Raw genomic sequence first — 14,661 nt, 5'->3', positions numbered from 1 at the left:
GGGCCCCTTGCTACAAGAAGGACATTGAGGTGCTCGAGAGAGTCCAGAGAAGAGTGACAAAGCTGGTGAGGGGCCTGGAGAACAAGTCTTATGAGGAGCGGCTGAAGGAGCTGGGCTTGTTCAGCCTGGAGAAAAGGAGGCTCAGGGGTGACCTTATTGCTCTCTACAGGTACCTTAAAGGAGGCTGTAGTGAGGTGGGGGCTGGCCTGTTCTCCCACATGCCAGGTGACAGACAGGACAAAGGGGAATGGGCTAAAGTTGCGCCAGGGGAGTTTTAGGTTGGATATTAGGAAGAACTTCTTTACCGAGAGGGTTGTTAGGTATTGTAATGGGCTGCCCAGGGAAGTGGGTGAGTCACCATCCCTGGAGGTCTTTAAAAGATGTTTAGATGTAGAGCTTAAGGATATGGTTTAGTGGAGGACTTCTTAGTGTTAGGTCAGAGGTTGGACTAGGTGATCTTGGAGGTCTCTTCCAACCTAGATGATTCTGTGATTCTTTACCACAAGTCTGAATAGTGACACCATGTGGCATATACCCGTAAGTAGTACCCGTAAGTCACTGGACCAACATCTGCTCACACCAGTTAAAGATGGCCCTCACAAGTAAATTAAGCCAAAATCAGTAGTTTTATCAGCAAAAAGGTTCTACATTTCTGGTTCAACAAGACTCTATTAGTAATATCCTTAATACCTACAAGGTATTGAAGTATCACACCTAATGTTAGGAACATTGTGAACAGTCTTCATTTGTTCACTAAAACTTACATACAACATGTTAATTAGTTAAAAAAAAATCTCAACACAAAAATCAGTAGTTGGAGTTTTTATTTCCAAAGGGCAAAACATCTAAAATAAAATTAAGTTCTAACAATTCTGAGAAGTCCACAGAGGATAAGTTTACTGATAGTTTAGTATCAGAAAAAAAGAAAAAAAAAAAAAACTGTTAACATTCCAGATTACTGTAGAAAAAGTGTATATCACACTTAGGGCATACAAGATTTACAGCAAACAAAAAATACCCTGTTTTAAAAGTAATCTCCCTTCCAAATAGGTTTTCATTTTAGTGCATCCTATCTCATAGACTTTACATTTACATTTCTCTATATACAAAAAGGTACAACAAATTGGTACAGTATTTATTGCAACAAATTAAGGATGCTATAATATACACAGTTTTAATTAGCCCCTCCCCAACTTGCATATCCTCTTGCTTCTTACTCCTCCCTTGAAGCAGTCTCAGGTTCTAAGATTAAGTTCTTTCATTGAAAGGCACGTACTTATCTACAACAGAAGAAATCAACGCATTAATGTGGAATATCTTGTTTCAAGGGTAACTTTAGTCCATATTTTTAAAGACCATATTTTAAGACAACAAAGAACAATATTACGTTACTAAACTTGTCCATAAAAACACTTAGTTACCACATTATTGTGAAGTGCCATAAAACACCATTCACTGAAATAGAAAAATAGAAATTTTTTAATATAGAAATATTAATAGAAATAGAAAAACAGTGCATTTCAAAGACACATTTGCCCTCTTCCACACATTAGACGTATTTTTGAAGTAGACAGGTTAAATAGTGAATAGATATGTTGTCACATGAAGTGAACTACATGCTTCATATTTAATTATATATTAAAAATAATAATATATGGAGATCTGTATATGTATGTAGGCAGTTTATAAGATTAAATACCTCTTAAGACACAGTGAACTTACAAGGCTCTTGAGTTCCTATTCAAATTTTGGTAACTCTAAGTAGCATTCCATAATTGGAATGCTATCATAAATAGAATTATTGTTTACCTTGTGACTTGCAGTGCAGCAAGTAGAGCATGCATGAAGTGATTTAATGAAGACTGTAAACTATCAGTGTGATCGCACTGGGTTTACGTGGAAAGGGTTTTGCTAGCAGAGGGTTGCATGGGTGGCCTCTTTGAGCAAAGCCCAGCAGCTGCCCCATGTTACATCAGAGCCAACACCAGGTGGCTCCAAAAGGGACCTGCTGCTGGCCACAGCTGAGCCAGTAAGTCATGCTGGTTGGGCCTTTGTAAGAGCAGACTTCAGAAAGGGAAAATAATCTGCTGCACAACAGCTGAATCAGCTTTTGTGCATATGCTGCTGAACCAGCCCCGCAGCACCACAGTGCAGCACCTCCTGAGTACCGCAGGAGGGCAGGAGGTGCTGCAGGCAGGCAGCAGCAGTTCCCCTGCAGGCTGTGCAGGGAGAGGCCCCTGGTGGAGCAGGCTGTCCCCCTGCAGCCCATGGGTCCCCCATGGAGCAGATCTCCACGCTGCAGCCCCCCCATGGGTGGAGGAGCCCCCGGCGGAGCAGGTGGATGTGGCCTGGAGGGGGCTGCGGCCCATGGAGAGCCCACACAGGAGCAGGGGGTCTGGGGGGAGCTGCCGCCCACCCGTGGGGGACCCGTGCTGGAGCAGTTTGCTCCTGGGGAATGGATGGACGGACCCCGTGGTATGGAGCTGTGTGGGAGCAGGTCTTGAAGAGCTGCTGCCTGTGGGCAGCCCCTGCAGGCTCAGTTTGGGAAGGGGCATCCTGTGGGAGGGACCCCACACTGGAAAGGTGTTTTTCCTTTTGGGGGGTAAGTGGTTTTTTGTTTGCTTTCAGTTCTCACTGCTCTAGTCTGTTAGTAATAAACAATAAAGTACATTAATCTCCAAATGCTGAATCTGTTTTGCTCATAATGTTAATCGGTCAATTGTCTTGTTCTCATGAGCCTTTTTTTCTTATCTTCTCCCTCCATTCTTTAGAGGAGTGAAAGCAGCATGGTAGAGCATAGCTGCCCATCAGCTTAAAGCCACCACAATCTGTCATGCAGATACAAAAGATTTAGTTGAAAGAAGGTAAAATAAACTAACTGAAAAAGTGTATTCCTAATTATTGATATATGTTATATACATATGTAAATAAGGTCCTCGATACCAGCTTTCAAGCTTTCTTTCCAGCAATGCTGTCCCTTTGCAAAGTTTGGGCAGCATTTTATTAACCTCATCTATACTGAGCTTTGTTGAGCACATTCAGATTGTCCAGCACTGTTTTTCTCCTTTGCACAAACATTATTTCAAGATAACAGTAACTTCTGTCAGAAGAAATTTTTAGAGCTTCTCCCTACACAGCTAGCTCTCAGTATACGTACGCAGAGTAAATTTGCTTTATCGACTATATATAACTTAAAGTATTTGATTATTGTAATGGCTTTGATCACTTAAGCGCTTACTTTCTGAGCTATTCTGAAACAACAGTAACATTATCTTCCTCTATTATCTATTGTTATTCACTTCTGTGGTTATTACTTTTATTCTGTTTATTTCCTCAGCACATTAACAGAAACATCTGCTGTTTGGTTAGATCACTCATTTGCTCCAATTAAATTCTTTTTCTTGCAGTTTGGCTCAAGAGTGACATTATCACCTCTTCTGTAAGCCAACACCATTACATTTTATGCCATTTTGGAGGCCGGAAGGAAGGAAGGAAGGAAGGAAGGAAAGTATCCCTATGCTACAAATTATATCACTATATATTTATATAGTGATATCTATCACCCCAGGCTATGACATGTTCTAACCTTGTTCAAATATTCCACTTTTCCCACTTTTTCTGAGCTTTTGGACTTGGATCAAAACATTGTGTATTTTTAGTTTTCATCTGAAACTGATGCTTTTAAATCAAATACTATGTATGCACTGGAGGTTCTTCCATCAACAAGATGCCACAGTATGTGAGGAGCTAATTGTTAATGTTAACACTAATAAACACTTGACTTATCTTACAACAGCTATGTCACGAGATAAACGAAATACTGCTAATCTATTCAAATTGTTTGTACCCTATGTCATTTCGACAACTATTTTTAAAATGGTCTGATCAGTAAGTTACTTTCAAACACTTCCAAATTACTTGGTATATCTAAAGCAAACTGATTTGCAGCAGTACTGAGAATAGCTGAACAGAAGTTGAGTATTTGGGACAGCTTTTTCCTTAACTACAACACCACGCCATAATGTTTTGTTTTTTTCTTAGATACCAAAGTTAACAGCAAGTGCAATCTGGCGCCTGCTGTCTACAGTCATAAAGCACCTTAGTGTAAAACATATTGCAGTCCTTACTGTTGTTGGTTCTATTTCATCCCATAAGGAATTGAAGTGAAATACCCAAGAATGGAATAACTGAAGTATGTAAAGCAGATAAACTTGGTTAGCTTTAGTAATGACACTATTTTTAACCAAAATATCCTACCTTCCTCTCCATTTTTCTGGAACTCATATGCTGAAGACAAATGGTGTTCTGGAGTAGATCAAGAGTAGCAGAAGTACTAAGTTTATCTTCTTGACCACTTAATTCTTGCCCATTTAAAATTTAAATGATCTTGATACCCTTTCTCCAACTACATATGAAACAAAGTAGTGAGCTGTTTCAGTCAAGATACTTATCATCCATACCTTCTCTGCATAGACATACAGCTCCTTTATACAAACCTTCGAGGATGATTGGCATCAAATAGTGTTGTATCATCATCATCATCATCTTGCTCTAAGGGAGTCAGCTCCATGTTTTCTATGTTTGTATCCAAAACTCCGTATCTTCGGGTTTTTCTGTTACGTCTTCGGAGCCTGAAATGTATTGTACCGTATGTAAGTTCTACAAATTTATCACTACTTTCAATTCCAACAATGCAAGAAGACCATCCCTTAAAACACAGCTATATTGATACTGATCATAAGTTTTAAGAAATTATCATATTTACACTGTAACACCCTTAGCTCAGTGAAATTCAGACTGTACACAATTCCAAGTGTGAAGAATTTACAAGAAATGACTGAAGCCAATAAAAATTTGTCACCTTTAGTTTAGTATAGAATTACTGCAGAGAATACAAAAAGGCACTTAACAGCTAATACAAAAAAGTGAATACAAAACAGTGGTTAGTAACTATATGCAAGAGCCATATAAGAACATATGCAAGCACACTTCTAGCAGATCCTACAATTAAAAAAAATCACCTTGCTATGAATTTGGTACTTGCTTTATAAAACAGCAGATCAAATCAGAGATAAACTCAGCAAAACTGTAGGAGAGATTCAGCACAAGCCGTGGGTTCCATCATTTTAAACCTGATGCCTAGTGAAGACTTTACAAATAACATTAAGAAGCTTCACTGTTCATAATTGAGTCAATCACCCATACAATAACTAGCAGTAAAACATGCAGAACAGAGTTTGAAAAAAACAAAGATCTCTTTTTCATAGTAATGAGTAATAAACATCTTGCACTAATAACATTGCATATAAAAAAATTCACTACCTCTTATATTGTAAGTGAATTTGTTTATTCTATTTCACACTTAAGGTCAAAGGTCTAAATTCTTGACATAAATGAAAACTTATGTGTAGAAGAGAATTAACTTTTTCAAACCAACTCATGGTGAGGGAAAACCTAAAAATACTCAGCAGACACTCACTATTCATCAAGGTCATTGCTACTGCAATCAGGAAATGGAGAGGTCAATTTCCTAATTTTAAAAACTAACACCTCAGCTATTTCCTCTTCAATACCAAACCTTGCATCCTCAGTTGTAGGATTTTTATTTTATTTTATTTTGATTTTTTTAACATTTTGAAGTAAGAGAGAACCCGTAGAATCAATGTCATCTGTATTTCACAAAATTGATTCACAATGTGATTCATATTTCAAGATTAAGACAGTACTTACAAACACTGTCTGAATTTTTCTTTCTTATGTTCACTGTGTGGGCCTTCCCGTGTAAGCCTCAAGCATGCTTTTGGCTTTGCACAACTATAGGCATTGAATATACCTTGCACAACTCTTTGAGGATCAGGAACTCAAGATAACTAGCTTCTCAGCAAACAATATACAAAGGTGTCTGTTACAAAATGCTGGCAGAGCCACTTTCAGCTAATTCATACTCACAAACAGCAGTTATGTGAGAGCAGTATGACTGAGCAAAGTTGTCTTAAAAACAAATACTTTCTAGACATTTAGTTAAAACCACAGAGACACATTTCCCCTAAGCAACACCTAAAATAGAATTTACAAATCTACATTAGGTGCCTAGGAAAGGCATTCATGGCTTTCAGGAATTTAAATACGAGATGTTTCAAAGGTAATCATCAAAAAGAGTATAGTAAGTTATGCTTAAATAATATTATATCCACTATACTATTGCTATACAACATATAGTCACCTCTGAGGCACCACTTCAGTCATCTTGTTAGAGAGATGAATATGATATTGAGAGTTATGACTTCAGAGTTTGTCCTGAACTCTGGTATGCTTTTTTATTCTTTTTATTTTTGCTTACTTATTTTTTAGATGTTACAGAAAAGAACCCTCCTTTTCACATTAAGCAGCATCCATTCTTGGTCTACATTATATCCCAGTGAATTAGACCTCCTTTTGTAGTTGAGAAACAAATACTAACATGTTCAGATGAGAAAGGTATAAAATATATACCTTTTTTGAAGCATGCAAACATATGATATTATATAAAAAAATAAATAAATTATCAAGATAATTTCCTCCACCTGATTTGAAATAGAATCAACTGTTTGCCATATGTGATTCAGTACAACTTATTGCTTAAATCTAAGGCTAATCACAAAGACACACAAATATCACCTTTCCGCTCAAGATAAAATTCATTTAATTTCAACAGACCTCAACATAGAAAGAAGTGGTATACTATAAAGTACCAAGCAGAAGAAAATTAGAAGCCTTATGATGAAAAATATGGTTGCTTCATACACATTGTGTCTTTCATTTTTGCTATGCAACTGACACTCGGACAAGCACTTGTGGACATGTGAACAGTAGAAACCCTCTGCCATCCAGAGTGACCTTGGAGAGGTGGGCCTGTGCCAAACTCATGGGGTTCAACAAGGCCAAGTGCAAGGTCCTGCATCTGGGCCAGGGTAATCCCAAGCACAAATACAGGCTGGGTGGAGAATGGGTGCAGAGCAGCCCTGAGGAGAAGGACCTGGGGGCGTTGGCTGACAAGAAGGCCAACATGAGCTGTCAATGTGCACCTGCAGCCCAGAAAGCCAACCGTATCTTGGGCTGCATCAAAGGAAACAAGGCCAGCAGGGCTGCAAAGGTGATTGTCCCCCTCCACTCTGCTCTCTTGAGACCCCACCTGGAGCACTGTGTTCAGCTCTGGAGCCCCCAGCACAAGGAGATGGACGTTTTGGAGTTAGTCCAGAGGAGGGCCACAAAAATGATCAAGGGTCTGGAGCACCTCTTCTACAAACACAAGCTGAGGGAGCTGGGCTTGTTCAGCCTATAGAAGACAAGACTCCACGGAGACCTTATAACTGCCTGATACCTAAACGAGGCCTGCTGGAAAGCTGGGGAGGGACTCTGTCAGGGAGTGTGGTGATAATAGAGAGTAATGTATTTAAACGAAAAATAAAAATAAAAATATATATATAGATTCAAGTGAATGCTGTTGAGAAACTGACAAAAGAATTACTAGTGACATAAAAACTTTATCTGTATACAGATTAGTTACCAAACTAAAGCTAAAACGATACTGGAAATGCTTATATGACATACCTGTATGATTACTGGGACGCTAAAGCACCATCTAGAAAAACTAACTTAGGTCTGGCTACCATGTGACTGTTAGGAAGAAACCGTAGGACAAAAGCCCAATTTTGTTAAAGTCTGTAGCATTCTCTACTGCTCTCAGCAACTTAATGCAGACTATTTTTATCTCTGTAGTTACAACTTGTGGTCTAAGAAGATGAAGTTACAAAAAATGGCATTAAAAGTTCATAAAAAGACTCATATTTTTCTGTGTTCAGTTCCAATCCTTTTTCAAAGACAGCTGACAGCAATAGAGGAATCTGCAATAAAATACGAGCAAATAGTATGACAATAACATCAGAGATCATATAAATAACAGATTGTTAAAAGGGGAGATAAATAAGAAATACTGGTGGCCAAAAAAAAAAGGCAGAAAATATACAAATATGAGAGTAGAAGCAAAACAGTTCAAGTTCAAAGCACATCTAAGAAACATGAAAAAAGACAAAGGACATAGGAGGGTGAGAGGGTGAGATTTTTTTTTTATACTACCCTAATTTGTGCAGTACAACTACCCTTGCTACAAACCACAAAGACTGAAAACAAGATCATTTCAATAGAGTATGAATTGCTAATTAACCTTTCTATGTAAAGTGCCTTTCTACTAGTAGCTTTTTACTGATAGTAAGCTCTCAATAAACCAATCTCCCCTGTTCCCTACTACTCAGCTTCACAATATTTTAGAGGATTCTGCAAAGTACATGACAAGGGAATTGTAGCTCTCGAATCACCTCAAGCTTCAACTGTTACTTACAGGCCAGCAGCATATATCGCCTTAAAAGTGAAAATCATCATTTTTTGATCATCAGTTCCAAAGACTGACTACTTTCAAATACGTGGATAAGTTGAAGTAAACACAGCTCAGGAAAAAAAAAAAATATATATATATATGTATATATATGTCATTGAGGAGTTTGGTAATGGTCTTTGTGACAGAACTAAATTTTAGCTGTCCCAGAGCTGACCCAGTGTTGGGAAAGTCACACCCTAAAGTGTAGTGCCTGGTATGAGAAAACAACAAGATACAGCCCATTCACATTCTCCATTAATGAATATATTTCAAACTACATGGATTCTTCCTGAGCCATGACCTGGGTCAGTTACAAAACATATTCTCAATAAAAATAAAGTTATCACTTTATTTCACCCTAACTGAGCCCTCCTTTTTCTTTTTCTCTTTTTTTTTTTTTTCCTCCCCTGTGAAGGGCATGCATGAGCTACATGTTTATATCCATAAAAGAAATTCAACAATCCAAATCCAAAGGCTTACAAATAACTTCCTGGAAAAGTACTTTAAGTTGAAATTATGGAACACAATTCATGCTGAACCATGTTCTGTCTTAACATGCCACATTGTGTAGCACACTAACAGCTGTCTAAAAGAAAAAATAGCCATTTCATCTCATCTGCTACACTTGCTTTCTCATCATCTCAGAAAGACTAGAGAACTAATGGCGTGTAATTCTTCCTACATAAACACCAAAGACAACCTTTGACTGCAATAGGCTTCATGTAAAAACAACAGAGCTGTACAGACAAGAGGAAGGAGGGAAAACAAAGGATGCATGAATTGCAACACTGGCATTTCTGTGCATCATGAAGTGCAAACAGAGAGCATTTTTTGTAAAGTATCAAATCTAAGAGGCAAAAAAGGCAATAAAACTAAAGCTGGTAGACTAAACAAGGCATCATACTGTCCAAGCTTTCTTACTCCCAGCTTTGATGGATGTGCTGCTGTATGATCTTGCTGCTACACACATCGTTCCTTGAAAATCTTCTGTTATAAAAGGAAGGTGCAGGCAGCTCAACCTTTATAACAAGGCGAGTGAAACAAGTCCCACATATAAAACTAGAAATAAAATCAAGATACATTGTTTTCCTGACAGAGAAACTGCATCATCAGCAATGTCAGCAAGAAGGTCCACGGGAGCTTCCTATAGTTTACACAACCATACTCGGAAAAAAAAATAGTTATAGCCACAACAGCAAAGTTGTAACAGCTCTCAAGTTTTTCTTGAGAATGGATTTTCAGGGAACCACCTTGAAACAAAGTCAAATGGCTCTGAAAATAGAAAAGTCATATCTTTATCAGAATGTACAAAATTTATTAATTATCGACCTCCATTAAGAAAGGCTGCAAGTTTCTGATGTGGTAAAGAATGTGTAGTGGCTACAGACTGAATTGTTTTGTAAAGAATCTTCCTTCAGTTTCTATACCTGAGCTATCTTTTATAATATCTAAATTTCTGACAAATAATTGTTTGAGTGTAACAAAACTACTCCACTAGCAGAACAATAAAAATGGCTGTAAAACCTCAAAATTGTTGAGAGCACAAATAGAACGTGCAGCCATTTTCTCTCAGACCAACACTAGCAAACAAGCGTTTATCTCACTTGGATTTAAGGTTGCTGCTACAAGTCAATCTCCAAGTTAATCTGAACTGCTTACTACAGGCATAGATTGAATGTTTCAGACAAGCACTTCTAACCAGGAGCACCTTAAAAGTGCAGCTGTCAGGAGCTTATCAATCCCAAAATGGACTGGTGCAAGCGGGTGATTGTTTTTGTGCATTAAAAACAAAATCAACTAGGCATGCACTTAAACTAAACACAAGAGTGTACTGAAAAAGAAAAAAAAAGAAAAAAAAAAAAGGCTTTTAAGATCTAATCCTCTAAAGTGGTAACTACTTATTTAGTTGTCCCTAATCCTAACAAGACAAGTACAGAGAAATTGGTGTTTTGTTCTGAGAGTGGGTATGTATGCTGTGCTAATTTAAGCAAGACTTTCACTTCACATTACCCCAGTGCTGGCCAACTTTGTGTTCATTCCGGAAGAGGTTTGTTTAACAATGTTTCCCAAAACAAAGCAAAACAAACAAAAAAAAGTCAACTGCATATTTATTTTCTAGATGTTGTAAAAAGCTCCACTGAAACTCCAGTGGACATGGTTCTTAAAACAAAGAATTAAAATCAGCTGCTAATGAAGTTGTGAAGTGTGTAAGTAAATCTATACAAGATTGAAAGAGAATTACATCTGCTTAAAGAAACAGCCTGATAACAGGCTGATTTGGTAACAACAAAAAGTGGAAGTATTCACAGCCCTGTGCAGTGAGTTGACCTCAGCTGGCTGCCCAGAGCACGCCACGCTGCTATCTCAGCCCCCCACACCAGCGCAGGGCGAGAAAATGAGATGAAAAAAATTCCTGGGCTGAGATAAGGCGTGGGAGATCACTCACCAGATACTGCTGCGGGCAAAACAGACTCAACTTGGGGAAGATTAATTCAGTGCCGATCCATACCAGAGTAGCGCAGTGAGACCTGAAAGTTATGAACACCTTCTTCCCTCATCTCCCCCTGACTTCCCAGACTCAACTTCACTCCCACTCTTCCACCTTCTCCCTGCCCCTGAGCACCTCAGCAGGGTGAGGAACGGGGGCTGTGGTCAGATCACAGAGCTTTTATCTGTGATAAAAGCCCATACTGTTCCCCTGCTCCGGTGTGGGGTCCATCCCAGGGGATGCAGCCTTTCACAAGCTGCTCCAACAGGGGTCCTGATCTCAAGCAGGGGAACTTCTGCCCTGGAGCCTGGAGCACCTCCTGCCCTCCTGCTGCGCTGATCTGCGTGTCTGCAAGGCTGTTTTTCACTCCTCTCCCAGCTGCTGTTTCACAGCATTTTTTTCCCTCCTTCAATCTGCTGTCCCAGAGGCCCATCCAGCATCACTCCCTGGCTCAGCTCTGGCCAGCAGCAGGTCCCTTTTGGAGCAGCTGGAGCTGGCTCTGCTCTGACATGGGGCAGCTGCTGGGCTCTGCTCACAGAGGCCACCCCTGCAGCCCCCTGCTACAAAGCCTTACCACATCAACCCAATACAGATTTCACTTGCTGAGTCAAGGTGCATCTAGCAACTGAATAATAATCTTGCTCAAAAATACAATCAAATTTGAACTTGAGGTCTAATTTCCTAACATCATAGAATGGTTTGGGTTGGAAGGGACCTTAAAGATCACCTGGTTTCAACTCCCCTCCCATGGGCTGGGACGTCTTCCACTAACACCAGGCTGCCCAAAGCCCCATCCAGCCTGGCCTTGAACACCTCCAGGGACGGTGCATCTACGGGTTCCCTGGGAAACCTGGTCCTGGTGTACTTGCCACCCACTGAGTGAAGAATTGGCAAGGCCAACCTTGCACTTGGCCTTGTTGAACCTCATGAAGCTCACACAGGCCCACCTCTCCAGCCTGTCCAGGTCCCTCTGGATGGCATCCCTTCCCTCCAGCATGTCAACTGCACCACACAGCCTGGTGTCATCAGCAAACTTGCTGAGGGTGCACTCAATCTCTCTGTCTGTGTCACCGACAAAGAAGATAAACAGCACCAACCCCAGTACTGACCTCTGAGGAACAACAACTTGTCACTGCTCTCCACATGAACATTAAGCTGTTGACCACTACTCTTTGAGTGTGACCATCCAGCCAGTGCCTTACTCACCCAGTGGTCCTTCCCTCAGACCCATTACTCTCCAAATTAGAGACAAGGATATCATGGGAGACCGTGTCAAATGCTGTGCACAAGTTCACGCAGATGATGTCAGTTGCACTTCCCCTGTCCACCAATGCTGTGACCCCACTGCAGAAGGCCACCAGATGTGTCAGACACGAGCTGCCCTTGGTGAAGCCATGTTAGCTGTCACCAATCACCTCCTTATTTTCTATGCACCTCAGCACAGTTTCCAGGAGGATCTGTTCTGTGATCCTGCCAGGCACAGAGGCGAGACCGACTGGCCTTAGTTCCTGGGGCCCTCCTATTTTCCCTTTTTTAAAATGATGATTATTTCCCCTTTTCCAGTCAGTGGGAACTTCATTAGACTGCCACGACTTCTCAAATTAGATGGAGAGGGGAAAAGCAACTACATCCGCCAGTCTCCTCAACAGCTGTGGATGTAACCTATCCCATGGTCTTGTGCACCTTCAGGTTCCTTCGATGGTCTCAAACCTGATCTTCATCATTGTCCTAGGCCTTGCCTTTGCCTTCTGGGGCCTGGGCCACGTGGCTGGAGCTTTTGTCAGTGAAGGCTGTGGCCAAGATGTCACTGAGTACCTCAGCCTTTTTCATATCCCAGAAAGCAGACCTCCCATTTCCTTCCAGGGAGGGCCCACAGTTTCCCTCATCTTCCTTTTATCACCAACGTACCTACAGAAGTCACTTTTAGCACCTGCAGAGCCAGGTTGGCTTACACTTCAACAACACCGAGTTCTTATACTGTACCAGCTTTGAATTTAAACCAGCTTTTTTTTTGCCATAAAATGGGATTACTTATGTCATGGTAAAATATGCCACATTTAGGTTAGAATTCTGCTTAGTAAAGCCAGTGTGAAGGAATTATTTTTCCTTTGCTCTCAATAAGCAAAACTTTACTCAGCACTTCTCATATCAAGGCGCTAATCTGGTTAGGTGCCAGATTTTTGTTTTCTTTTTATTTTTTTTTATTACTGTTTTGCGTATACACAATGCATCACCTTGAATCTAACTTTGTGTTGCCTCCAAGGACAGGGAACCTGCTAGTCACAGAGTAATGAAGCACTGCTGGAACCTGGAGCACGAATATTCATCTGCCTCAGAGAATCTGTGAAATAAGTGAGCTCAGTGCCCCTTCCTCCCATTCACAGACGCTTGAGACCACCAAGATGAGGATGATTTTCCCTGCAGGACCCCAGCAGAGGGGCACACAGCAGGACGGACGGTTCCAGACCTCACACAAGGGGCTGCAGACACTGGACACACAACACCAGGCTCACCCCTTCTGACAACACCGACAGCAGCTGAGACGCTCCTCCTGCAGCTCAAGCAACGCCAGGCTCTTACTCCATCTGCTTCCCTGGCCTCCCCATACTCATCCTCCAACCACCTCCGCCGCCCCCCCGGCGTCGCCCCGCTCCCTCACCGCACGGTCCGGATGACGAAGTAGACGATGAGGGCGGCGCTGGCCAGCACCAGCACGGACAGGGCGCGCTGGGTCATGGGCTGCCCCTGCTCGGGCGGCGCCGACACCTCGGCCAGCCGCCCGCCGCCGCCGCCGCCCCGCGTGGCGCCGCCGCCCGCCGCCGGCTCCGTGGGCCGCGGGGAGGCGGAGGTGGCGGAGGCCCCGGCAGCGCCGCCGAGCGCTTCCCCGCAGCGCGCTGCCAGCACCAGCCCCGCCAGCAGCCAGGCGGGCGGCGGCGGCGGCCACATGCTGCTGCCCCCCGCCTTCCTCCTCCTCCTCCTTCTTCCTCCTGCTCCGGCCCCGCGGCCCAAGCAGCGGCCGGGCCCCGCCGCCGCCCGGCCCACGGAAGCGGAAGGGGTCGGAGCCCGGCGGCTGCCGCTGCCATGGAGGCGCCGGGGGGGCCGTGGCTGCGGGGCGGTGCCTGCATGCACGGGGCGGGCGGGGGCTGGGGTGCCGGGCGCGGGGGTGTCCCCCTCACGAGAGCGGGGGGATTAATGCAGTTTATGGCCTGCCAGGAACAGGTGAGAGCAGTGACTGAAAGCAAACGCAAGACTTCACCCAGACACCCTCTTGCACCTCCTCTGCCCAGGTGGCGCCCAGTGCAGCCTCGCTTGGTTTGGCTTTCCCAAATTGGAGTAGCAGAGGGTGCCCGTCTGTTTGGTAATGAAGGTCACACCTTAATGTTTGGTGATTACGAATCAGAATTGTCGTCTCCTTGGCTTTTCCTATAAGAAGCTTTTGTGCAAAGCTTTTAAAAAGGGAGAAGCAGAAGGAGAGTTTGGAAGCAATAGTGCCTGAAGAGCTCAGATCCTCTTTCTGTTCAGGTAAATGGTGGATCAGGAAGCGAGTGTGTCTCCACTGGTGCCAACAACTCCACTAAGGCCATGAGCCATCAATACCGTAACAAGCTAGTGGAAATTCATGAACTGGAGAGGTGAGACCCCAAATTATGTTCAGTTTTTGTACAGAGTGAATCCACTGTGATATTTATGCTGCTTGTGTAATGTGCGTGTCTACAGTGCAGTTCCATCAGTAAATGTCATCCGGTAGGATAATCCTGTA

General features: G+C 42.4%; 1 protein-coding gene across 1 annotated transcript; it reads right to left on the bottom strand.

Moving 5' to 3' along the window:
• Nucleotides 1-807: 807 nt before the first annotated feature.
• FAM174A (family with sequence similarity 174 member A) lies at nucleotides 808-13,955 on the bottom strand. The gene is made up of 3 exons (XM_038170791.2): nucleotides 13,561-13,955; nucleotides 4,497-4,631; nucleotides 808-1,280 (listed from the first exon to the last, which is right to left on the bottom strand). The coding sequence occupies exons 1-3, from the start codon at nucleotides 13,845-13,847 to the stop codon at nucleotides 1,277-1,279; spliced, it is 426 nt and encodes a 141-aa protein (XP_038026719.1). The 5' UTR covers nucleotides 13,848-13,955; the 3' UTR covers nucleotides 808-1,276.
• Nucleotides 13,956-14,661: the final 706 nt, after the last annotated feature.

This window comes from Anas platyrhynchos, chromosome Z (assembly GCF_047663525.1).
Source record: "Anas platyrhynchos isolate ZD024472 breed Pekin duck chromosome Z, IASCAAS_PekinDuck_T2T, whole genome shotgun sequence".
NCBI lineage: Eukaryota > Metazoa > Chordata > Aves > Anseriformes > Anatidae > Anas > Anas platyrhynchos.
Note: the sequence above shows the minus strand (reverse complement) of the source record. Positions and strands in the feature narration are given on the sequence as shown.